Source organism: Gouania willdenowi, chromosome 8, assembly GCF_900634775.1.
Source record: "Gouania willdenowi chromosome 8, fGouWil2.1, whole genome shotgun sequence".
NCBI classification, from domain to species: Eukaryota; Metazoa; Chordata; class Actinopteri; order Blenniiformes; family Gobiesocidae; genus Gouania; species Gouania willdenowi.
This window is the reverse complement of record NC_041051.1, coordinates 28,900,446-28,927,406: the sequence shown is the minus strand read 5'-3', so window position 1 is coordinate 28,927,406 and position 26,961 is coordinate 28,900,446. Positions and strand designations below refer to the sequence as shown.

General features: G+C 37.3%; 2 protein-coding genes across 2 annotated transcripts; both read left to right on the top strand.

Annotated features, from left to right (window-relative positions):
- The first annotated feature begins 8,135 nt into the window (after positions 1-8,135).
- On the top strand, positions 8,136-21,474 carry nags (N-acetylglutamate synthase). Its single transcript, XM_028456097.1, has 8 exons — positions 8,136-8,596; positions 11,870-12,150; positions 13,034-13,247; positions 13,849-14,029; positions 15,879-15,918; positions 17,294-17,425; positions 17,596-17,778; positions 21,015-21,474. The coding sequence occupies exons 1-8, from the start codon at positions 8,234-8,236 to the stop codon at positions 21,178-21,180; spliced, it is 1,560 nt and encodes a 519-aa protein (XP_028311898.1). The 5' UTR covers positions 8,136-8,233; the 3' UTR covers positions 21,181-21,474.
- Positions 21,475-23,310: 1,836 nt separating this feature from the next.
- On the top strand, positions 23,311-25,933 carry coa3b (cytochrome C oxidase assembly factor 3b). Its single transcript, XM_028455615.1, has 2 exons — positions 23,311-23,558; positions 25,701-25,933. The coding sequence occupies exons 1-2, from the start codon at positions 23,369-23,371 to the stop codon at positions 25,805-25,807; spliced, it is 297 nt and encodes a 98-aa protein (XP_028311416.1). The 5' UTR covers positions 23,311-23,368; the 3' UTR covers positions 25,808-25,933.
- The last annotated feature ends 1,028 nt before the right edge of the window (positions 25,934-26,961 follow it).

The window sequence follows — 26,961 nt, the reverse complement described above, 5'->3', positions numbered from 1 at the left end:
GGCGGAGGCGGCAAAATCTGAAGGACTCCAAACTATAGGTTTTTTATTATTAGAAATGGAAATGTAATTAAAGTCAAAGACACAAACGGGGCTGGAGACTCGATCTGACGAAACCAAACAAAGGTATGGATAATGTCATCACATCCTGCCCCCGAATCCCAAACTACACAAGCTACCAGTGATCTCATTCCAAACTAAAACAACCCATTCACAAGTGGAAGCACCCTCATTTCGTTTTATCCACTTCCTCTCTACCTGATCTGAATCAGCTGAAGCCAAGTGAAGAAGGAGGAAGAGCAGAATGTGTGGAGAGGAAGCCACCAGCCATAACAGAAGGACTGCTACTGATATTTCAAGGTTACAACCTGCAAACAGGAAGAAACAAGATAACCAGAAAGACATAAGAGAGGCAGGTAGGCCTGCTTTGATTATAACGACCAATTTCCTTCCGCCTTGGCTTTGGTTAGCAGTAAGCTAGCTAGGCTATCTAAAAGCCTCATAACAAGCTGCTCTTTGGAATTAGCAGTGGTTGACCAGGGTAGTGTCTATAACATGCAGGACAGGGCTAGGGCACCGCTGAGCTAAGGCTAAGCTAACTGGTTTCTGAATGTGATGTCAGTGGGAGTTTTCTTATCTCTAATGGAAAGAGAGGATGAACATCTCCTAAAAGGATGTTCAATTAATAAATTCACATAAGTATAAACAACCATGACCACAAATGAGGCCAAGTACCTGCATCGAGGAGCTAATATTTTCACTAGCATTTGTTTTGTTAGGACTACATCAAAAGTACTTAACAGATTTTGTCAAAAATGTAATCAAAGATAGATTTTACACCATGGAAGATATCATATATCGGTTCATATTTGATCAATCTTTATGAAATTTGACTCAGTTATGTCTGGTTGGTTCCTCAACTACCCCACCAAATTTCATCTGGATGAGATTTGGATTGCACATATAATCACAATTTTCTAAAACAAATGGGGTTTCTGTACATTTGGATATTATAGTATGGTTATTAATAGGGATATAAACTTCTTCCAAACCTTTAAAGTGTAAATGATCACCACGATCAGGATCATTGATCCAGATAACTGACAATATCTGGTAAAGAGGAGATTTGGCGCTTGGCAGAGGTTTGCGCTCTGAGTGCTTGTTTTTAATGTTACCACTGGTTTTGGAGGTAAAGGCTCACTAACAATCATTGCTAATGCTTACATAAGGAGACAAAATGATTCGACCTCCACACTGATGTGTTGGTAATTGGTTAGACAATGTTTGGTGTAAATTTAAGCAACATTTGGTGTGTGCTTGCATGTGAATGTGTTAAGACATGCATAGTATGTGGAAAGTGTGTCTGTGCATGCATTTACGTGAGTTATTTAAAAGTTAATGGTCAATAGCTGCACGTCAAGGCTCAGGGATAAGATAAGTCTCAGAGTCCACGAGCCAAACGGTGCCATGAACTAGAAATAACCACGACTACAATGGCATTGTTTGTCTTTCTCTAAATTAATGGTTTTTTTTTTTGCTTGACCTTTCGATGAAGTGAGCCCACTCAACCTCATTAGCCTCATGGCTAATTTGCAAAAAACACGTCGGGAAAATTCTAAACCGTATTACATGAAGAGAAGAACAGGAAGACGGGGGCCGGTGGAAGCCTCGCCTTTTCTCGATCTTATGAGATAGGCTGACTTTGTGCAGACTTTCGGGGGGTTTTCTAGGTCTGAGTATGGCGAGAAGCATCTGGTAACACTTGTGTGTAATTGCTGCTGAGAAGCCCTGAAGATCTGAGAGGAGGAGAAAATTCCAGCGTGTTTTTCCTCCATCTTTCTCCTGCCCTTCTCATCTCGTTTTTGGGATTTCAACACTTTAGGCGAAATAAAAGAGCCCGGCTGCTGATTCTCTCAGGGCGTCTTTGTTCACGGGACGATACACTGAGTTCACCTCATGATACGATAAACCAGTGGTTCCCTAACATTTTTGGCTCAAGTGCCCCCTTTCTTTTACTTTTGAATGCAAGTACCCCCCTTATGTCTGACTACTACATTTTGCTCAGAATACTATGAAAAAATAATTATAGAGCATAATGATGGAATGAATAAGTGATTATACACATTTAAAAAAAATCTAGTTTTTGAAAGTAAGAAGAATGAAACAGTATTTAGTGCTTCTTGAATATATTTATTTCTATAGTTTTTATCATTTATGGTTATCTCTCTCCAGATGTGGGACCAAGACGGATCCTTGTATTTTCAGTTCATGTTCTTTCTATCATCATTTTGTGTATTTTGTTGTTGTTTGTCTGTTTTTTGAAATTATTCAGTATATTTTTTGAGTTTTTATTAGGGATATAACGATTCACTCAACACCTGATACGATTCGATTCACGATACTGGGTTCACGATACGATTCTCTCACAATTTATTTTAGAAGATGAGACTAGACAAATGACGACTGAAAATTATATATATATTTTCTTCAAAAATAAAAATACTGTACTATTTTCTTTTATCTCTCATTGTTAAAATAATTCCTTGATAAACTATACAAAACACTGCAATTTATTTACAATTAAATCCTGAATGAAATAAATAAAGAAATAGTACAAATGAAGAAGAAGCCTATTCATTTAAATACTGGCTCTACAGTAAACTATGCAAAACTACATAATAGTTCATTTTCTTTTTGAAAGTGCAGCAGAAACTGTGTTTTGTGCCTAAACAATTGGACTTTAAAACAAATCCCATATCAAATAAACAATATAAATAAACAAACTATGGTTTGTTTATTTATATTATTCTCTCATGTTTATCCCTTTCCTCTCTGTGCCCCTCTTACCTTGGATTTCACATATTCTATCTTTCTCACCTCTTTCATTTTGTCTTGGGAAAGCCAAAATGCTTCCACACTTTTAATTTAAAACACAGTGGTGCGTCCTGAATTTCAAATTCTAAATAGATAGCGCCCTCTGCTGTAAAAAAATAAAAATAAAAAATAAACTTTTTTTTTTTTTAAAGTACTGAGATTGTTGTTGTTTTGTGAGTTGCTGGTAATATTCAGAGTGATTATCATTTTGAAAATAAACATGATAAAACGGCATATTTTTAATGCTTTAATATGTAAAATGTTCCTCTCTCTCAGGTACCCCCGTAGTGCCATTGCATATCCCTAGGGGCACATGTACCCCCATTTGAGAAACACTGCAGTAGACGATAATGGGCTCATGATAAAAAATAACAATACATTGTTTTTAGAAAGTGAGAAAGATAATTAAAAATAACCATGCTTTTGTTTGTCTTTGTATAACTTTAGACATTCTTGCTCTGAGTATGATTTTTTCAACTCATTTAATATGAATTAAAATGTATTAATAAATAATAAATAAAAACAGATCATAACAATCTGGTGTGTAGTAGATTGTGTGGATTTGTTTTTAGCTCCTTTTGTGAGTCCACTCGTACCATCAATGCAGTGGATTGTTTCACCCACTGATGGGGAACGTCATCTGGATTTAGACAGTCGTGAGGCAGAGGTTATATAGCTTTACCCTAATTTTGATGTGTTGCAGCAATAATAATCCCATCTCGCACACACAAACACACACATGCACAAACACACAAAGCCTGCGATCCCCATCCCCATAATAAGCCCTTTAACCCACACAGAACCACGTTCTGCCACATTGTCCAACCACACCAGTGAGCCCACCCTGACTCTGCATCCAAATCTGCCTTAGCATCTGTGTGTGTGTATCACTGTGGTGGCACTACAGTTGCATTGTGGGTAGCTCACAAAGAGGAGGGGGAAAAAGGGTAGAAAGTGTGTCTAATACATCTTTCAAAAGCTTCAAAGTGGAGTTTTCTCATGTAATGTTTTTACCACATGTGTTACTTCTGGTTTTGTCACTTTAGTTTTCATTTATGAAAGAGGAGTTTCTGTATGCGTGGAAAACAAGTGGATGGACTCATGTTTGTTTTATTTCCATGTATTTCCACATTTATAAAGAATGGCTTTTTGGGGAGAACTTTCGATTAAAATAAGTCGAATGAATGAATTGTATGAAATTTAGAGTCTCAGATGGTTTAATGGTAGTGAGGGTTATCCACCTATTGCAACATTGGCAGCAGAGCTGGGATGATATGCTTGTGACCCCATTCTTTTAATCACAATACTTGGGTGCCAATTTATACTGCGATTCTGATTTCTTAAGTATTGTGATTAGATAGTTGTGATTATTGTCATTTTAATTTCCTTATTTTCCTTATCCAAAAACAAAAATGTAATCAAAATCTTTTAGAAACAATGTACGAGTAAAAGTTCCAAAAAACAATGCAAGTCACAAGTCAGTCACGCTGACATGAAAGTGACCTAAATATACACTATATTAACTGTTAACCTTGAATCACATCTGCAGACATAGTCAAATAAATACATTTAAAAATGATTCAGCAGAGAAAAATGGATTTTCTCTATTGTCACAAAACAAAAATAAAAAAACACCATCTATCGTAATCAGTGATTTTTGCCTCTACAGCAACTTTGTGATTTTATCTGTGAAAAGTTGTTGTTTTGTAAATTATGAGTCAATTTGTGTCTTTTTTTTTTTTTTTGTCATTTTGTGATTTTTGTATATTTGTTTTCTGTGTTTTGGTGTCATTTTTTAATTTTATGTTTTTTTTGGTTTTGTTGCCATTTTGTGTATTTATGTTGTCTAGAGTATTTTGAATGTTTTTTGAAGTCATTTTGTGCATTTACTTTCGGGGGGCCGCTCAAAATTAGAGTGAAGGCCATATTTGGCCCCTGAGCCGCAGTTGCCCATGCCTGTCGTAAATCATGATCGTAAACAAATCTCAATCTGACATAACACTGATGTTTTATTATCTTTATTCTTGGCATAAAACTAGAACTTCTCCTCACCTACAAACATCATTTCAATTTCAGACGACTGATTATTTTTCAATTTTACTATGTGAGAAAAGAACTCTTAAACGTGAGTGTGGAATTGATTTGTGTGTGTCTTAATTTAAATTAATCTCTTATTCAAGGTTAAAGTTTATTAATTTTATTTTTATTTTAAAGGCTAGTGTCATACTATTTCACACTGTATGTTTAGGCTATTAATATATGTCTTATGATGGTTTGTGTGGTTGGATGGAGTAACATTGCATGTATATTATGAAGTTTGGTGTTTACATGTGTGTTGGTTGCTGTTGCTTTCCCTGGGACTGCAGATGTAAATGACCAGTTAGCTGCCAATTAAACCATAAACAAAATACATATAATCCCTAGTCTTTACCTCTCTCTAGTGTTGACCAGAAGTAATGCAATGAAGAGTGAAATAGTGTTTCCGTCATTTTTCAAAATAAAAAAAATAGCACCAAACTATAAAATTGTGCCGCTGTCTTTTATTATTATTATTTTGCCCTGTAGCACTTTAGATTTGTTTAAATGCAAAGTGCAATACAAAATGCATTGTTTTTTGTCAAAAAGTTGAAAATGTTATTTCAAAAAAATGCATTTTAAAGCTCAAAACATTTAAAATACACAACTTATGATTGTCATTATCATAAATAATTAAAATAATAACTTTTCTTGCACTCTGCTGCATATATAGGTACCTTTGAAAATAAAAGCACAACTTTTAGTTATTGTTTGAGTCCAAACAAATGCTCCTGACCCACTGAAAACAGGTTGGTGTGTGGCTCGCAGGCTTTAACACGAGGAAATGGTCCGTTCTTTGCCAGAGGACGGAAAGAAGAGAGGAATGTTTTCCCGGTCTCAAAAAACAAAAACAAAACAAACCCCCCCCCCCAAAAAAAAAACCTTTGATCTCACACACCCCAAACTACTTCCTGGCGATTAGTTTGTGTGTGTGTGTGTTGCCCAAGGGCAGCTGTGGCAGATGTGAGTGTCCAGCCTGATGGCAGACGGTGATAAGGTAGAAACAGAGACACAAAGTATGATGTCATCACTGTGATGTCACTAAAAAATAAAAACAGTCCTTTTTTTTTAGCTACAACATCAAAATGTATCCGCAGCTATACAAGTTGTGTAACTGTATGCATCAATAGTAGTGTTCCTTTGACTCAGGGGGTGTTTCGGCCTTTTTAACACTAGACACCTGCATCAAAGGTGGCCAACTACAGGGTGATCAAGCCTGAGCTTGCATTCCATAACTGTTTCCCACTCTCTTATCTGTAGCATTTTAAACATTTTTAGATTACTTACATTGTACTAAAAATGGGCCTTGAGTGAAAATAAATTGTTTGTTAAGCACAGTTTTGCACTAAAAACAATTATTCATGCTGCACCATGCCCTAGCTACCACCCCCTTTAAAACAGTGCAAATAGTACGACCCGCATGTGCTTCTGTTGCGGCGCTGTGGCGGGTAGTCTGAACTGTGGATGTGGCAAGGAGCTGGAGCTGGACAAGAAAGGAAAACCAGGGCTGCGTCCGAATAGTCCCTCCTATCTCCTTTCCTATCCACTGTTCCTTAACCCCCAGAAGTGTTTAAGTGGTGGCCATGAGTTCTCTTTAAGTTGAGGAAAGGAGACTCAATGCATTCTTTATTACCTCCTTTAGCCTAGGAAACACTAATGCATCCTTTACCAAAGGAGAACGGATAATGCTGACCCACAATTCCTTGTGGCGATAACATTTAAAGGGACACGCACACCCGAGCACTGACGGAAACTCACGTTGACGGACAAGGGACGAAGATCATGTAAGTTACCAATGCAATAATATGCCTTAAACAACTTTAAACAATCTAAAACCCATATTTTATGATATGCAGCCATATAATCAGATTATGACTGACATAAAACTGACACTCTGTCGGTCGTTGAAGAAAAAGGGATCAGAGACATTTTTAGCCACATTATGTTTTATTCAACACAATTCATATTTCTGAGTGGAAGGTGAGCGTGAGCAACCATTCTCAATGTGACATTCTTTAACTTTCACGTCTGTTCCTCGTAGCCTGGTAGCCTCTTTTCCTTTGATTTACATTGGACAGTGTTCCCATGATTCTAATCATTCTATATTAATCTTTGCACACGTTTGCTGTGTGTGTGTGTGTGTGTATATATATATATATATATATATATACACAGTATATACACACTTTTAGTTATATATGTAATTATTTTTAATTATTTTATTGTATAATGGACAATTATAGACATTTTTGGAGCATTTTTAAGTTAAATGAAATACTAAAGTGTGGACACTGATTCTTACCATTGTCATTAACCATAAAGTTTTTTTGGCTGAAGTACTTCTTTGTCCAACTTCAAAATTTTGCCCAGAATTCTATGAATAAAACTACTACAGAGTATGATGATGGAAAGAATGAGTGATAACACACATTTGAAAGAATCCTATTGTAATTAAGTGGAATGAAACAGTATTTAATGCCTCCTGAATTCATATATTTCTATAGTTTTTATCATTTACAGTCATCTCCCACCTGGTGTGAGACCAAGACTGACTTGTATTTTCAGTTCATGTCCTAACCAAAATAATTTGCATAATCAACATTATGATTATCATTTCTAAATAAAAATAACTATTATAAAACCTCATATTTCATTTGTTAATTTTCAACTTTCTTTCTCTCAAGTACCCCCTGTAGTGCCTTTGCGTACCCCATTTGAGAGACACTGATATAGTCTATGATCTGAAAGGATAAAAACCATTACTGTTGCTTACACTGACTAAAATAGGTTAAAACTTTAAAATAGCAAATCAGGAGAGATTTCATTCTGCCAGCTGTGACAGTGTTGAAATGTGTCTAAATGTGAGTTACCTGTACATGTATTTGTATTAAATGCGATTTTGTAATGACATTTGAATGTAGACATTATTTATCTGTTTTCATTTTCTATTGTGTGAAGAGATGGTAATTTTGTGTTGGAACACCATAAAATGGCATTAAAGTCCGTTTAAAAATAAAAATAACTCTTATTTTATGTGTGTGTGTGGTTTTTTTTAAAATCTGTTCATGAGGTAGTGTAATAACTTTTTTGACTAAAATAAAACCACCATCTTGGATATTCTGTAGAGCATCGCCAGCTGTCGGACGTCAAAGTCCCGCAAGTGAAATCTGAGCAGTAGTGACTCAGCAGCCGCGGCCAGAGGTCAGAGGTCACCCCGCCCCACGGCCTGTTAGCTACCGGCACATCACTCCACTCCACCCTGCCCTGCGCTCATTTAACCCCTAATATGTCCAAAGTAAACGGCGGTTCCCCTGGCTGTCGGGCCGTGGTTATAGCCAGAAAGTACCTGTCGAGCCCTTCTGTCCCGGCTAAGACGCAGTGGCAGCGGAGGATGTTCGGGGCTCAGCGGCGCATGGGGAGCTCTGATGCGGCCGGAGCTGGAGGAAAGAGCGCGGCTTCGGCCCAGCACGACTCCCTGGGGGTGGTCTCCGCAGTGGATAGACACGCGTTGGCCAACCGGAGTCTCATTTACCGGGACGTGAGGGCTTTTCTCGGTGAGGTCGGTGGAGACCCAAGGGAGGCTCGCTACTGGTTGACCCAGTTTCAGAGAGCTACGTCAGCCCAGTCCCCGGCTTTTGCAGTACTGGAGGTAAAAGTCACTGAAATTAAGTTGTCATTCAATCACATACATACATGTGCTTTTTTTTTTTTTTTTTTTTTTAATTATTTAAATTTTTAAAATTGTTTTAAATTTTTTTAAAGGGTTTAGTTCGATACAATTTACTCTGTATAGTTTAATAATCTTAAAAAGTTTACTTTATTTAATGGTGATATTTTTTAAAAAAATGTGAAAACTAACTTGTATGGATGGCAGTGTTCCATTATTTTTATATCCATCCAAGTCTTTCACATGTAGGGCTGGATGATATGGACCAAAACTCAAATCTCGATATTTTTTCTCACAAAATGGTGATATACGTTATAAATGTTGATATTTTTTTACTCAGTAAAGTCTTATCAGAAATTCATTTCTGGGTTAAATTTGCTGATGAAAAATGCAACACAGGCACATTTATTAACAAACAGCTGCATAATATATGCCACTTTTGGCTTTTTCTCCTCTAAGGGACAGCACGTGTGAGTGAGTTCTGTAGTGTGGCTCGTTTAGGGTAAGGTCTGGGTTGGGACGCACTCAGAAATCTATTTACCTTTGTTTTTAATGCTGTTCTGAGAAGTAATGATAGCAGCGACTCCTAAAACAAGTACTTTAGTACAAAATAAGCTATAAAGAACATATCAAAGAAATATGGAAAAATTGTAAAGGACACTGTTTGACTGTACTCTATGAATAATATCAAATACTTGTATGGGGTGTTTTTGTACTGTGTGATTGTTTAATTAAAAACAAGTAAAAAAAAAATAGATATATCTCGATATATGCAATAAGATCATTTTATATATCATAAAAATAGAAAATTCGATATATCTTTACTATTCACTATTCATTTACTGTCACTATTCATATTCCTATATATCTACTGGTGCTCGTTTTCATCTTTTTCAAAGAATTACATCATTGATGTGTGAAAGTCTCAATATCCATGATATGAATGAATGAATGAATAAGTGAACACTATTATCAATAGACCCTAGGTTCCCACAGTGGGGTACTGGTACCTCCAGGGGTACACATATTGTCTTAGGGAGTACGTGTCGTAAACAGAAATTAAAAACGGCGTGACAACATTGGAAACTAGAATATAAATAGAGCAGCAGTCAGTAGCTGTCTTGCATCACCACAAATTTACACATGTAGAGCTCCCTCATACAGCCTCAAACTGAGAAACAATTTTTTTTTTTTATCAAAATAGTACAAATTATGAAAATCAGCTGAAGATTGCAGTATGTGTATCCTCTCAGCCTCACTTTTCTTATTAAAGTTGTAAATGTGCTAATGTATAGTAGTTTTATTTTTCCAAAAAAACACGTTTCTCACTGAAACTAAACCAGCTAAATGATAATAGTAGGTGGTACAGCATAGTCATTCATGCTGATGAATAGTTGACTTAACTGGCGTACTGTAGTTTTGTATGAAGTAAAGATTGACGATGACTTGAGATTTTGCAAAATGTTTTCAGGTTTTAGTGACAATAATACGTTTTTCGGCAACAAGCAGTGGCTAAAATAACAGGTCATTTATTTTATAAAATTTTAAAAGAAGACAGCAAAAAATAACAGCAGGTTACATGTATTCTGTTTTTTTAGTTTTGCAGAAAGGCTATACTTGAATTAACTTAACAGTAGCATAACCAACTTAGCATCTGCAGTGTTTCACCCCATGGAATTAAATTCACAGGGTCCAGCTCTTATAGTGGGGTCTCCTAAACCTCTTCCCCTGGTCAGGGGTCTGCAACCTTTACTCTACAATAAACCATTTAACCTCATCTCACCTGGATTAAAGTCCTCCTGGAGCTGAAAAAATACCTTCTCAATGAAGACAATACAGTGTTTTACATTTTATACAGTTAAAATTATAAAATTATATAGAATAATGTTTGATTTAAATTGATTTGATTTACATTGATCATGTAAATGGCAACTTAAAAACAGTTTAAAATAAAATAAAATACATTGACATCAAGAAATAAATCAGTATCTTGCATCTTGAAATTCTTACGCATAATAATAGCTTCTATAAAAAAAAAAAACTATTTATTTCAATAGTTTTTTTTTTTTTTAAAGCTACAGGGAGCCATTGCATAAGAGTCATAGAGCCACATTAGGCTCCAGAGCCGCAGGTTGCAGACCCCTGGCCTGAGAGAACCACAGCTGAACATCTGGTCTGGTATCATAGTCCATCAGTTCTGGTCCCTCAATTCTGATGAGGTCCTCCTCTTTGGTGTGGAATTGTGTATGCGCTGTGCTTGTACGCTATCTCACTCCGCTCTGCACATTCTCCCCCCATTTTCACTCGCACACACTGAAAAAAATAGTCGCATATGCGACCAATGTGGTCGCAGTCTGGAGCCCTGGGTAATGTCACAGAACAGATCAGCAGCGCACGTCAAACACACACAGGTGCGCAGAGCCCGCATGATACTGAGACAGCAGATCTATTTACATAATCTATCTACCAAATATAAGAATAATCCATGTTCTTGTGCAGAAAAAGGAGTGATTTCAACAGTGGATGCTTCAAGCCTGTCTCAATTCTGTCCCTGTTCCTCTCTGCACTTGTTTTTTTGTTTTTGCAGTGCAGCACTCAGCTGTTACTAATGTAGTCAACATATCAAATGTGCTTTAAATCCTCCTGGTTTGTTTACATTGAGGTCTCGTTGAAAAAGATCCGATCTATATCTGATTCAGGACCACATATGAAAGTGGTCTAAATCTGCTTTTAAAAAATCAGATCTGGTCACTTGACTCCCAAAAAAATCAGATTTGAGCCAGATTTGCCTGCAGTGTGAACGTAGCCTTATTCTCTGAGACCCTGTTATCCTTAATATCTCTAACTCACCATTATAATCCATACGCTAGTTTGGTCAGTTGGATGGTTGGATGGATGGGTCGGTTGTGTGGTTCTCTTCCTCCTCAGTGTCTTACTTTGCCTGAGTTACTTTCGTGACATTATTTGTTGTCATTGTCTGTTTTACTTGAAGGAAAGAAGAGCACACACAAGTTGATTCATTGTGTACTTACAGTGTGTGTTTAGAGACAGCCTGAAAATGCTTTAATAAAAACAATTGAAACATGGGCACAATAATGTTTAAATTACTTGTTTTGCCGCATAAAATCTGTTGCCCAGTTGCGATCAAACTGCTACGTATTTTGCCACTGAACTAAAATGAGTTTGACCCTTGTGTGTTAGAAAGTGGTGTTGAACAAATGAACGCTGTCTGTGAATAATGGGACTGTTTTGTAGGTGGACAGCTCGTCGTTAAACAGCAGGGAAACGGTCCAGAGTTTGGCTTTCGGCCTTTCCTTTCTGCAGCGGATGGACATGAAGCCGGTGGTTGTGATTGGCTGGTCTAATCTCCCAGAGACGGGGGTCTCCACACCCAAGGTGGGGTCATGGGGCAACCAGCGCCTGGTGCAACAGTGCCAGGAGCTGACCGAGGCCCTGCAGCAGCACTCGGCCACGGTCCTGCCTTTCTTCTCTGCAGAGTCGCTCCTCCTGATGCACGACGCTCCACACGGTGGCAGGTGGGGTAAGATTTACGTACAGCAGACACACAGCTTTGTGCGTCATTGAAATCAAACTGGTTTTCTTTATTGTTTGTTGTTCTTGGCCACTATAAATAGCTCAAGGCAGAAATTCCTTTATAATTGCAGAGGTAGAAACATGCAGGTGTATTTTATATAAAACTGCCTTCCTTATATATAAATATGTTATGTTATGCGAATTTGAACATTTTGACCTATTGTAGGAATAATAAGGGGATCGAAATTTCTTCCAAGCCTTTAAAGTGTGAAAATAAATTGATAAAAACCAAGCAAAAATCCACTTAAGTGTTAAAAATATATATGTGTAGAACTGTACATACAACTGTAACATGGTTCCCCAGTTTTGCGTTAAATTATTATTGGCAATTTTTATAGAATGTTTATACCAATTCCAATTAAAAAGTAAATTATCTAAACTCAATTATAATTCAATTACGACAGCAACATATTCTAAAAATTACAATTACAGTTCAAATTACACCATAATTGTAATTAATTACCAATTACAATTGACCCCAACCCTGACAGTAACTTTGTACAAAAGAACAAGGAGAGTCTGCTGAAGGGGGTGGGGCGAGTAATAAATGTGATCAATTTGTTCCAAATAAGATAAAACTTGTCCTTTTGGAGCCTCATAATATAAGTCAACATTTCCATTTTATAGATTTCCAGGACCACTCTAAGATAAGATAAGATAATCCTTTATGTATCTCACAATGTATTTATTTGATCTTTATTTGATCTCTAATCAAATCATCTACTATTGTGGGTGGTTGTAGGTTGAGCCTTCCTCCGTTTCTTAATATTTCAATTGTAAGTGACTTTCTAAAGTCTTTCTCCCCTTCTCGTCTTCCATATTCAGTGCTCCTCCGTCTATCGCCGTGGAAACCGGCCTCCTTCAATGGAGCCTTGACTGTGGGACCATCCCAGTCGTATGCCCCGTGGGACGAGACGCCCAAGGGTGTTCAGTCATCCTGGATTCAACCGAGGTGACGGCTGCCATATCCAGAGCCCTGCAGCCTCACAAAGTCATATTCCTCAACGAGTCGGGGGGGCTGCGCTGTCACCAGAACAAGGCAAGGTTTGATGTAATACTGTGGTAAATTTTACATGATCTGCTTTCATGCTTTGGTCTGCAATTAGTTACTTTTTTAAATCCATGGAAAAATTATTAATTAAGTAGGAACAATGTAATAAAATCTAATGAATTTGAACCTAATGACATCGTAACAAATATTATTACCTATTACAAACATTGTTACAAAATGTAATATTTTATGTGTTTTGTGTGTTTTTGGAGTTCTTTTGTGTATTACGTTGGGCTTCATATTACTTCCAATTTCTTGAATTTCAATTTTTGGTGGATTTGTTTTGTGGGGCCGCACAGAATCAGACCGAGGGCCACATGTGGAAGGAAGTTGCAAATGGCCAAAGGAAATATGGAGGAATAATGAATCAAATTAGGACATGTTGAGCATCACTGACTTAATAACAGCTTCTACGTGATGATCTCTGATAATGTAGTGGGCTGATCTGGAAACAAAACCCCTGCCTACATGTCTTGTACATATAGTGGAATCAACAATAAAGATGTCTGACTTTGACTTTGATATCAGCTGTTTGACTGATCAGTAATCCGCTCCTAACGACCCTGATGGAAGCTTTTTTTTGTTCCAGGTGCTGTGCACGGTGTCGTTGCCCATGGATCTCCCCGGCTTGACCGTGGCGCCGTGGCTGAGTGTGAATGAGCGACGCAGACTGACAACCATCGCCAGACTTCTCAACCAGCTGCCCACAGAGTCGTCTGCTGTGATCACCTCAGCCAGGGAGCTGCTCACAGAACTGTTCAGCCACAGGGGTGGGGCACACGCACGCACGCACACGGGGTTCCCACGGACCCTTAGAAAGTCTTAAAAGGCATTAAATTCATAAATCTAAAAACAAGGCCCTCCTTGTCAATAAAATGTCTCAAATCAATGTTTCAAAAGTCTTACATTTTAACACATAAGTATGAGTTTTATGATCAAAATATGGTAAATGTAACCTTTTTTTTTTAAATATATATATATATAATTTACTGTATCATCGCGCAATCACGACAGCAGAATAAACTACTGACGTGGTTGCAGACTTTGTGCAGATGGGCATCATGCTTTTAGCAACTTTCAACAACATGCAGAAATTAAGGATGCACTGATCAATCAGCCGGCCGATCGGTGCCGATTTCCCTGATTTTTGGGGGATCGCCGATCGGATCTTTGGATATGAAACCGATCTTTTCCGCCAATCTTTTCTTCCTTTGCAAAGGTGTTAAAGTAAATCATAAAGCAAGCCACTGTCTCCTTCTGCTGTGAGTTGACTGACAGACACGCCCACAAGCTCGTTTGTGTGTGTGCCGTGCATGCCTCTATTAACACAGGATAACAACAGCTGGAGCAGCCATTAGCTTCGCATGTCGGCAGTTTTACACAAAAAAAGAGAGCAAAGGATCCACATTTGTACTTCCTGTAATGCTTCAATAAGCCTTGGGTGAGCTGCAAACAAAATGCTAACTCAATATGCAGCATTTGAAGCTCGTAATCAAGCTAATACTAAAGCTACGGCTAGCAGTATACAGAGCCAGGGTTCCGCTGAGAGGGCTTATCAGTGAAAAGAGCAAACGAGGAAAATGATGGAGTTCATGGCTTTGGATATGAAGAAAAACCTTCCACTAATGTATAAGTGACTGTAATAAGTGTGAAAACAACTAACTGTCATGTTTATTCTGTCATTATCCTTTGACTGATGAAAATGTTACACATACTGCACTTTATTATTTATTATTATTATTTATTTATTTAGCTTTTGTCCTGTCAGCTGTTGCAACTTATTTTTAGAATAATGTTTTTTACATTTAAATATCCACAAAGCTGCTGCATTTAAACATTTTTTTATGGAAACTTAACACTTATTGGTAGTTTAAGATGTTTTGTTAGTTTGTTCTGTAGATTATTATTTTATCATCTACCAAACCCTGTGATTTTCTTTATTTGTAAACCAAAATACCGCTGTGCACTTGAGATAACTACATCATGTGCAGTTAAAACAACACGTTTGTATTGTTTCACAGGTATTGTTCAATGTTTTACAATAAAATAAGTATGATGTCAGTTTAAAAAAAAAAATTGAGATCGGCCGGTCAGGCTTTTAAAATATCGGTGATCTGCCAGAAAACTGCAATCGGTGCACCCCTAGCAGAAATGTAAATTTAACAAAAATTTATTTTTTAAATGGTTTTGTTTTTTTGTATTTTTTTTGTTGTTCCATAAATTTCTGGCTATTTTTGTAGTGATCTTGTGTGTTTTGAGAGATTTTTTTGTGTATTTTACTGTAATTTAGTGTATTTTGTGTGTTTACTTTGGGGGCTGCCAGTTGCACATCTGCACTAGACACTGAAAAAAATGTACCCTAACCCTGTGTAATTGATGTGGCATTATTTTCCCCAATTGAGTTTATTGTGAAGTTGGTTTTAAATTAAATTTAAAATGGCATTAAAAAGTCTTGAATTTAATTTGACTAAAGATGTCAGAACCCTGCACACACCAAGAGCTATTTTGAGAAGTAACACAAGAAGGGTGTGTGAAAGATGATTAATTTATATGTATGTTTAAAAAAAAAAAAAGGTTTTCATAACTGACCTCTTCTCTCTGACTGTTCTTATGATCCAGGATCAGGAACGCTGTTTAAAAACGGAGATCCAATTCACCGGTGAGTGTGTATTCCACTAATCCAAGTTTACACATTTGGCCAGGAGTTTGCTTCTTGTGTGTGTGTGTCAGTAAAAGTATTTGTTCTCATTCTATTGGATTTTAGTGCTGCATTTGACACTGTAGACCATACAATGTTGTTGCACAGATTGCAAACGTGGGTTGGACTAAATGGAAAAGTTATGCAATGGTTTAAGTCCTACTTGGAGGAGTGAAGTGATTTTGTAAGCATTGGAAACTTTGAATCTGACAGATTACCAAGGTCTTGTGGGTTCCTCGGGGCTCTGTTTTTGGACCCCTTCTGTTTAGCCTTTATATGCTTCCTTTAGGACAAATTTTACAGACAAATTAATCAACCTTACAGTTAGGGCTGGGCGATATATCGAATATACTCGATATATCGCAGCTTGTAGTCTGTGCGGTGTTGAAAATGACCATACCGTTAAACTCGCGGACTTTTTTTTTTTTTTTTTTTTTTTTTTTTGAAATGTCATCTTAATGACAACATGCACAAAAGGGCACTATTTGTTTTAAAATATTGTAGTGGCATTATGTACAAAAAGTGCACTTTAATTTTGTGTTTTGAAATGCCATGTGAGTTGCATCCTGCACTAATGTCTTGTTTTGAAATGTCTCTGTGACAATTTTGCACAGAACGTGCACTTTCTGTTGACAATTTTATGTTTGAGCCACTCACTGTTTAATAAATACAGTTATGTCAACTTTGACTTAGTTGTGATATCCCCTTTTTTGCATGAAAGTTTAAAATTGGCATATATTAATGCAGTATGATCAAGAATGTTTTAATGTAGACATATAGAATCATCATACTGGTGTGATTTTGTGCATCAAAGTGTTAAATCAAGGGTAATGCAAAATATCGAGATATATATCGTGTATCGTGACATGGCCTAAAAATATCGCGGTATTTATAAAAGGCCATATCGCCCAGCCCTACTTACAGTTCTGTAAAATTTGTCCTAAAGGATGCATATAAAGGCTAACCAGAAGGGGTCCAAGAACAGAGCCCTGAGGAACCCCAGAAGTAGAAAAAACTGCCACCAGAGCTGAAGTCAGCATCCAATCTGAACATTTTTAAATCAAAGTTAAAGGCACTCTTTTTCTCTACTGAGTATGATTGAGAGGGAGATTTTTGGTCATGTTGTTGATGTAATGTGTTTGTTGATGATTTTAAATGTTTTTAGTGATGATTTTAAATATTTTTTGCTGCTAATTTTAATGTTCTTATTGATTTTAAGCTGTTGAATGTTTTCTGTTGCACTTTTTGATCATATAAAGCACATTGAGTTGCCTTGTGTATGAAATGCGCTACACAAATAAATTTGCCTTGTCTGTGTTTGTGTGTGTGTGTGTAGGTACACTTCTCTGAGTGAGATCGACATCACACGACTGCTTGCTCTCATCAACAAGTCATTTGATAAAACGTTGAGGCAGGACTATATTGAGTCTCTGAAAGGACGGCTTCACTCCATCTATCTTTCAGAGGGGTGAGTGAGTGAGTGCAAGCGTCTCCCACATACAAGTTATATGGGTGTTCTGACCGCAGATTTAATTAGAGCTGTCACTTTGATGCGTTAATTGCGACAAATTAATTACAGGGAAAAATAACGCCCCTTTTTTGTACTCCAACAACCTTTATCATTGCCCTTCTCTCCAGGTACAGCGCAGCAGCCATCATCACCATGGAACCGGTAAACGGCGGCACTCCTTACCTAGACAAGTTTGTGGTGAGCTGCAGTAAACAAGGGCAGGGCACCAGTCACATCCTGTGGGACTGCATCCGACAGGATCTGGGAAAACTCTTCTGGAGATCTCGAGCAACCAACAGAATCAACCCTTGGTAACACGCGTGGCTTTTCCAGATCCCTGTCCTTTTTTAATTTAATTAGATTTTTTGCTACATACAACACAAAGACAGAGACAATTAAAGAAAAATGCTGACAGGTTACCAGAGACATTATTTACAAATTCTGTGTGTGCGTGCGTGCGTGCGTGCGTGCTTGCGTGCGTGCGTGTGCTTTTTATTAGAAAAATTATAACTAGAATATTTGCATTCCCTGAAGAAAATACTGGTGAGGATGCAGGTGCTGGCTTGTGTCGTACTGCTTTAGCTTGGTATTAGCATTAGTTATCATTAGCATAAATTTGTATTAGCATTATTATGAGTAGGAATCGACCAATATGGATTTTTTAGGGCTGATACTGATACGGTTTTTTTTTTTCCATCAGCCTTAGCAGATGACTGATACGGACTGCCGGTATTTGGAGCCGATACTACTTTTGCTCCCTTAATTTACATCATAAGAATTACACAACGATGATAACAAATGGTACAAGTCTCAATTTTAAAAAAGGAACATTTATTAAAATTAACAAAGGTGAGGTAGAACGACACCAAGTAAAAAAATATTTAACAAATAGTAAATACAGGTGATGTAGAACAAGAACAAGTAAAAAATAGTGAGACATCTCATGAAATATTATGAAAAAGAACTGTTCGTCCTTGTGCTGAAAAAAGTTGGCCTGACTCAAGATATATTTTAACAGGATTATTGAGTATAAAGATATATAATTATAGTATTAAACACAAAAAGAAACTATGAATAATAGTCCATTCCAACACAACTCCAGAACATAAATTAGCAGAGGAAAATAACTTGATGTCAGATGTGCATTAAGCAACAAACTGTTTAAGTTTCTGTTTTAAATTGCATCAACATTAACAAGAATAAATATTCAAACATGTAGTAAACTGCTTCTCAAAGTTTTAAAAACTCTCCTTGTCAGCGTAGCGCTCTCATATTGGTGTAATGTTTGTATCCCACTGAAGCAGAGAGGGAGGGAAATGGAAACACACACACCCCCCAAACCTCCAGCCAGCTGCTCGTTAAATACAACTGTGACAACATCGCGGAACCACAGAAGAATGTCAGCTGAATTAAACTGTTAAAAGATGCTTTGAAAGTTTAAAACTTGCCATTGGGGTTGAAGAGCTTCCTTCATGCTCTGCTAGTGGGGGGATGGGCTCTGCACTCTGCAGCATTTGTCTTCAGCAACACGGAGCCGCCTGTGGCAAATGCGATACACATAAAACAAACTAATGCTAGATTATGACCAGCCCACTGGCTGCACACGGTTGTCTACAAATTCACTTTTCTCAAAGTTATATCATGGCGGAGCCGGCAAAAAAAAGCAGAGATGACCTCTGTCTGAGGAACGGAGCGACTCCATGCAGTACGTGACATCTTAGCAGCAGCAGCATCACGTACTGTCATCACGGCACCACACGCACACACTCGCAACTCAGCGCTACACCAGGCAGCACACATGGCAAATATCCATCTATCCATGCATCCATCCATTTTCAGAGCCGCTTTGTCAGCACACTTGTCTCTCTTCCTCATGTTGTTCACATGGTCACATGGGACTATATGTGTGAAAGCACCCTTAGTGTCACTTTTGTATTAGGACTTTTCAGTGATCGGTTGCTACTAGGCATGTAACGATTAATCGTAAGGCAGTTAAAAATCGATTCATAGGTATCACGGTTGATATCGATTTTCTGAAAATTGAATCGCAGTACTTTTTTTAACCAGCAGAGGGCGCTATCCACAAGTGTAGGCGGCGGGCGGAGTCTGCTAATACTTTCTTTCTGGCCGCCTTCTACTCTTAAATATGTTAATAAATGATTCATTACCCCTTTAGCACCGAAAGAATATCTGTAATATTACTTGAATATCTGTCAAAGTCACGTTTTTCTATTAGCTCTGTCTGCTAGCATAGCTTCTCTTCTTCACTGCAAGATATCTGCATGCCAACCGACCACTGGGTTACCAGCGCCCTCTGCTGGTCCAAACAAATATGACGTAAATCAGTGCAATGACGTTTTTTTTTTTTTTTTTTTAAAGTCCAATTGTTAAGGCACAAAATACATTTTCAGTTGCACTTTTAAAAAGAAAAATAACTATTATGCAGTTTTGCATTGTTTATTATAGAACCAGAATTTAAATTAATAGGCTTCATTTTCATTTGTATTATTCCTTTATTTATTTCATTCAAGATTTATTTTTAGTTAAATTGCATTGTTTTGAATAGTTTATCAAGGAATTCTTTTGACAACGAAAAATAAAAGGAAAATAGTACCGTATTTTCTAGTTTTTTTCCCAAAAAAAAAAATTTGTCTACAGTCCCATTTTGTAAAATAAATCGTGAGAGAATCGTATCGTGAATCGAATCGTATCGGGAGTTGAGTGAATCGTTACATCCCTAGTTGCTACGGTCTTGGGAGTGCAAAGATGCGCATGTAGTTGTGGGGTGGGGCAAGCAGCGGAGGGTGTGGAGTTTTTACGACAGTGACATAACCAAAAGGGACCTTCAGGGGGAGCGCTAAGCGCAAGTTACTTAGTTCTGCTTTAAAGCTAAAATGTTGTTACGATGGTTTGCCTTCTATACACAGTTTCTACTCAACTCTAATGATATTAGGTTTCAAAAATGGATATCAAGGGGCCTTACCTCCTATTTCACATTTAACCACAAGGGGGAGCTGGCGGATTTCCAAACTCTTAAGGCAAAACATGGCTTAAACAAGATTTTTTTAGATACCTGCAGATGAGAAACAGATATAATGGAATTGTAGGGACCAGTGTTGTGACTAAGATAACACAATTTTAAATATATTTCAAATGGCCTATGACACAAACACCATGACTCAGAAAATTGTTGCAAGGTTTTACCAAGGGTTTTTATGGAAGCCCAAAAGAGTCATAATTAAATAAATAAAAACATTTTGAAATAAATATCATTTTGATAAATAACAGACAAATATATAATATGGCCATTAAATTGTTAAAAAAGGTAATATTACGAAATACGTTTTATTATTCTTAAATATTTATTTCCACGATGGTCTTTTTTTATTTCATAATGTCCTTTTTCACAATGGCCTTTTTATTTCTGAAATAAGAGAAAGGGGGTACTTGAGCCAAAAAAGTTTGAGAATCACTGACCTAAACTGTTGCAATGTCAACTTCCACGAGTTGACTGAAAAAAACGTCTGCTCTGACGATCTCTTTCCAGGTACTTTAAACACTGTGATGGCAGCTTTGTGAATGGGGTTTGGACCGTGTTCTGGCTCGGTCTGACGGACATCAGGGACTCCTATGAGTTGGTGGAACATGCTCAGAGACTGTCGGACTCATTTCAAAGCTCCTCTCTGGCTTCTTTTACTGAAGCCGGATCCTGAAACCTCTCCACGCTCCTCAACTTAAGTTGCACTAACCCAGTATCTTGAAGTTCCACGGCTCTCGAGTGTCTTTGTCCAACCTTTTGGGAAACCAACACAATTTTCTAAGCTTTGGTCTGATTTCGTATAATTTTCCTTCATTGTGTAGAGATTTGAAATGAAAAACTCTTATTTTCCAGTTTATAGCCATTATAGCGGTAACGGAGAACTGGAGAAACTTCATACCATAGTCTTATGACAGTCAGAAAAGCAGAAATGCTACATGGGGCTGCCGTATACATTTCAACATGACTTCACTGTGAGAAATTTGATTCATTAATTCCCATATTATCAAAAGTGTTGCTTAGAAACTGACAGTCAATGATCCTGGATTGGGACCGAGATTAAATATTAACATTTACCTTTTCATGGGTTTACATATTGAGTTTTAATATTAATAGGATGGGAGACTGAGACATTTATCCTGACCTCGCTGCTGGTATAGAATATTAGCAGAAAAATGTATTTAAATAACGAGAAATATTATGAGAAAGTGTACTTTTTTATTTGGGTATTGGCTGGATTTATATATCAGGTATCAGTATTGGTAGCATAGACGGAGACATTTAGCCTGATATAGATAATAATAGCACAAAAACAATGGCGAGAAGCTGAGAAGTATTGTGTAATAAACTGCTGAACTATCCTCAAATGTGTGGAAAAGACATGAATTAATTTCTACAACAAACAAAAAAGGTGGGGAATCACTGAGCAAGATGGAACAATAATGGGTTGAGCCACAGACTGCTGATAGTTGCACTAACAAATAAAATCTCAAAATAAAAATGTTTTCAACAATCAAATCTGTGGTTTTGTTTATTTTTAGATCTTCATAGAAACGAGATGGGATGGTCGTGCGTGTTGAATCCGATCCACAGGGCCACTAATCCTGTGGTTTAAGGCTACGTTCAAACTGCAGACAATTGTTGCCCAAGTCTGATTTATTTTTTATTTTCTTTTACCCATATGTAACCAAATCTGACACAATGTGCTCCGAAATCTGACACATATCTGGTATTTTACAATGCAACTGCTAGCTGGCATTTATCCGACCTTTACATCATTGAAATGCAATAAACGTCACAATTCTGCTTTCCACGAGGAGCGGTGGGGGAAAAATATTTTTTTTTTTTGTTTTTCATGCCAATTCTTTGCTGTTTTTCTGACTAATTTTTTGGTTTGTTTTTCAGACAATTTTTTTTCTTCTGTTTTTTTGTGCTCATTTTCTCCCTGATTTTTTTTTTTTTTTTTGAGCTTAGAGGGCCTTTAAAAACAACAGAAACATTACTGTCTTTATTGAGAGCAAACATGGTCGGCTTGTTCAATTTGATGAAAAAGTACTTTCAACTTGGGAGATGGTTCTATCTTTAAGCCATAATATTGATGGCTTTACAATTAATCAATCGATCTTACGCAGGCACATGAGGACTTTGCAGTTGTTCAGAAGGAAAGCCCATTCAGATCTGCGGGACATAGCAATGTTTCTCTAGGATCAGTTAGACAGATATGTTCCATGGAAAAACAAAAGAAGAAAAAAAAATTGTCCAAAAAAACAGAAAAAAAAGTCTGGAATAACAGAAAAAATTGCCTTCCAGACCGAGCCAGCATCTCTGTTGGTTGTTGTAATTTCTCTGAAAAAAGATGCTTGACTTCTTTCACTGCCCTGCTGAAGGTGTATTTCAATTTAAAAAAAAAAAAAAAAAAAAAAATAGAATATATGGAATTTGCTGATTTAAAAACTTTTTTTTTTTTTTTCACATTTAGTAGCATGTACTTTTATTATTTTTACTTAAGTAAGGGAACAACTTCAACACTTTTGCTTTTACCAGAGTATTTTTTTTTATTCACTTATCTATACTTTTACTTGAGTACTAAAGAATAGTACTTTTGCCACCTCTGAAGTACAGATATTTGTTTGAAAAAGTAAGGAATAAATGTAAAAAGTCACCAAAGAAATAAATACTCAAGTAAAGTACAGATTCCAGAAAAACAACTTAAGTATATGAACTAAGTATTTGCTTGTAGCCTCTGCCCATTTGAGAAACACTGAGCAACATCCTACTCCCGTCCACTAGGGGGCGGTGTGTTCTCCTCTCGTCCTCAGTGGAGGTCATTGTCAGTCTCAGCTGATAATATAATAACAGCCATCATGGCGGAGGAAAGAGCAGCAACAGGAGCCTCGGCAGCATCAGTAGCCGTCCAACAGACTCCAACAGCGGCAGAGAAGCAGCTGCAGCTCCGCCGTCAGGAGCTTGATTACTGGAAGAGGAACGCAATGCGGCTGCGTAGCAGGAACAGACTCACCGGGCTGGTCATCGGAGGCTTCGTGCTCGGACTGTGTATCCTTCCGCTGTGGGGATTAGTTTATTCACCCTGTCCAAAATACAGGGACCAGAGACCTCCACTGTACCTGAAGGTGGTCGACCACAGCAGAGGTGTAAAAAGTACTGATATATCTACTCAAGTAGAAGTACTGTTACTTGATTGAAATTGTACTTACGTACAAAAGTAACTATGGTACTCAAAGTAAAAGTTACTAGTTACTTTCACCCCCCCTGCTTGTTTTTGGTAATAATAGATATTGATACGGTTCCCTTGCATACAGTAAACATCTCATGTTTAAACGTCTGTATGAAATACAATTATTATTTTTTTAAATTAAATAACACAAATTAATTCAATGCAAAAAAAAAAATTAAATACTGGCTGTAAGTACAGCGACGTTTATGAACTCAAAAACTGTGAAAATAACCTCCATTCAATGCTGTTTTTGCGCCGTGCATTACGTTTAATCTGATTGGGAGGCGACATGATGTAATGCATTTGACTGTCGTCTGGTCATTTATTTTTTTGTAGTTTCACAATGTCCGTTGATCATTTTGAAACAAAAATAATAATAATTTACTCAGTAACGGTTGGGTGTAGAAATGTAACAAATTACTTTACTTTTTTAAAAACGTACTTAAAGGTGCAGTCTGCAACTCTTATAAAAGTGACTTTTTGTCACATTTACTAAAGCTGTCACTATGTAAGGACAGTTTTACATCAAACTAGTAGTTTGTGTGAAAAAACAGGCTCATTGAGTTCCGCCTCCTGCTGCTCCTGCTGCCTTTGGCCGATTGCCAGAATGCACCGCGACCGAGCAAAAAGAACCAATCACAGCCAGGATTGTGTTTGATGGACTGTCTGACAGCTGCTGCTCACAGGCCCCGCCCCTTTCCCGGGGCTGGAGCGCTGGCTTTTTTTTTTTTTTACAGCGTATGGTCTGGAGGAGTAGAAGATGGAATTGGTGACTTTTCTGCTTGAAAGATAATTACTGCTGATTAATTTGCATTATGTTTGATTTGTAATTGTTACACGAGAACTCGGTGGTGCATGCGTTCGTGTGTGTGCGCACAGCAGCCTCCGTTTGGGTGCTGTAAGTGACACTGTGTTGTTGCTGCTGCTGCTAGAATCTGGTGTGTGCACATAGAGAGAGAAGCACTGCAGTAACATGCTTTTAACAGAGCATATATACGTAGCTCCTCTGAGGGAGGGACTTTGGAAAGTTTGGAGGCAAGGCAAAAGAGCAGCAGGGAGAGAGGAATCTGAGAGGCACACTGTGCAGCTTTGGGCCACTAGGGGCGCTATACCTGTAACTTTCACATCAAGCGCCCCCCAGTGGCCACAAGCGCCACAGCACTGTCGCAAAAATCAGTCAGTCGGGCCAGCCTCCCTTGTCTTTTGATTGTGTGCAGACAGTAGTTGACCTGTAACTTCGGTATAAGGATTGACTCTCAGGGCTGGGTCGGTCAGTAAAGTGAAATTTGTTTTGATGGAAAAGTTTCTTTATTTATTTATTTTAATTGAAGTCATTTTTTTGTGTGTATTTGGGCCATATTATAGGTAGTACATTTTGTGTTTAGTATTTATTTATTTATTTATTTATTCAGTTCATTTCCGACATGGTTGCATTCACAGAAATTCTTTTTCATGCCGGAAAGGGCGACGGAAAAAAGCATTATGCTTATCCAGATCCGTCCCCTAATTTGAACACAGATAATTTTACATCCAACCTCGTATTCAGTCAAAAAAGAAAAAAATCAATTAAAAAAACAATACATTTTCAAGTATTCAAATGCGATTATTTTGCTCTTAAATTTTCTTCTACATTTTAACGCTGAACAAATGTAGTTTTTATTGTAGTAAACTTTTTTTGATTGAACAGGTTTTTTTTTGACTGAAGTGATTTTTCTTTCAATTGAAAAGTAGTTTATTTAATTGAATAATAAAGACACAAATCCTCCTCCATACTGTTAGCCCTTGTAAATGATAATAACAATACATCAATTTTTTATAGCGCTTTTTTGGGAACTCAAAGTTACTTCACAGAATTAAGGTATTATTCTTTCACTCCACACTTAGTGGAGGATAAACCCTTGTGGTTTATGGGGGACATGGCAGCTTTAAATGCAGTTCTTCTTTAACTTTGACTCACACAGTCGGCTACACCATCTTCTCCGTCAAACAGGAGAAAATCCTGGAGGAATTGGACGATGAAGCAAAGATCCACATCCTCAGAGGACCTCGGACCGGAGCCAACTCCTGAACCAGCTGTGAGAAGCACGGACTGATATTTAAACAACACTGGTGGTTATTGTACAGGTCAACAACACCGGACTCTAACTTTTGTTTAATTTCTGTTAAAACACATAAAAAATTCTGCTAAAATAGACCAATTTTGTGTCTTTGTGATGAGTGTGCAAAAAAAATGACTGAACGTTCAGCAGAAATGGTGACTCATCAAAGCCAACAATGATTCTCGGGGGCCACAAAAGTGTGAACGTCTGATCTGAGGGCCACATTATCGTCATTATTTAGAACAATGAGCAATAACATAACAGGTTTGGCCTTTATTGTCTTTTTGTATAGTTTTTTTTTTTGTGAGTTAGTCATCTTTTGTTTTTTGCTGTGATTTTGTGTCATTTTCTGTCTTTTTGGCAAATGTCATTTTGTTAATTTTATGTTATTTTGTTTTTTTGTGTATTTTTGAATCTTTTTGTTTTTTCTTTGTTCACTTTTATTGACATTGTGTGTTTTTTAAGTTATTTATGTATTGTGTTGGGTTTCATATTTCTTTCATCCTACTGAATTCAAATATTTGGGATATCTGTTATAGGGTGGCCACACGTGTTAGATTTCTTTCCACAAAATCTTGCCAAACATGATCAATATGGTTAAAGGAGTTAACTATTGTCAGTATTTATTTATACACAGTAGAAATGCACCCAGAGAAGGTTTTTTTTCTTCTTTGTTTTGACTGAATAATAAAGACACAAATCTACCTCCACAGTAGAGCTACCACACAAATGACACACTAAGCACTAAAGATTCACTAGCCTTATTGCATTTTCATCCCAGTTTAAGTGTGCTCATCATATTTGCACTATTATTTTAGGGTCTTGTAATAGCCTTATTTAAATTAAAAATTTTAAAAATCCCCCGGAAGAGCTGGAGGAAGTGGCCGGGGAGAGGGAAGTCTGGGCCTCCCTACTGAGGATGCTGCCCCCGCGACCCGGAAACGGCTAAGCAGAAGAAGATGGATGGATGGATGAAGTTTATCTTGTTTTTTATGCCTGACTGCATTTTCATCCCAGTTTTAGTGTGCTTCTAAAGACTGAATCCACAGCCTCATTCATGCAATGCATGTACTCTGCCACTGAGCTCCATCCACACCTTTAGTGCAGTAAAGATGAGAAAAAT

What these genes read in the sequence shown, in the direction of transcription:
- nags (XM_028456097.1), top strand. Translation starts at nt 8,234, where the DNA reads ATGTCCAAAGTAAACGGCGGTTCCCCTGGCTGTCGGGCCGTGGTTATA. An exon ending in AGAACTGTTCAGCCACAGGG is followed by an intron (nt 14,030 to 15,878) that starts GTGGGGCACACG and finishes CTTATGATCCAG; the next exon opens with GATCAGGAACGCTGTTTAAA. An exon ending in ACCAACAGAATCAACCCTTG is followed by an intron (nt 17,779 to 21,014) that starts GTAACACGCGTG and finishes ATCTCTTTCCAG; the next exon opens with GTACTTTAAACACTGTGATG.
- coa3b (XM_028455615.1), top strand. Translation starts at nt 23,369, where the DNA reads ATGGCGGAGGAAAGAGCAGCAACAGGAGCCTCGGCAGCATCAGTAGCC. An exon ending in AGGCTTCGTGCTCGGACTGT is followed by an intron (nt 23,559 to 25,700) that starts GTATCCTTCCGC and finishes TGACTCACACAG; the next exon opens with TCGGCTACACCATCTTCTCC.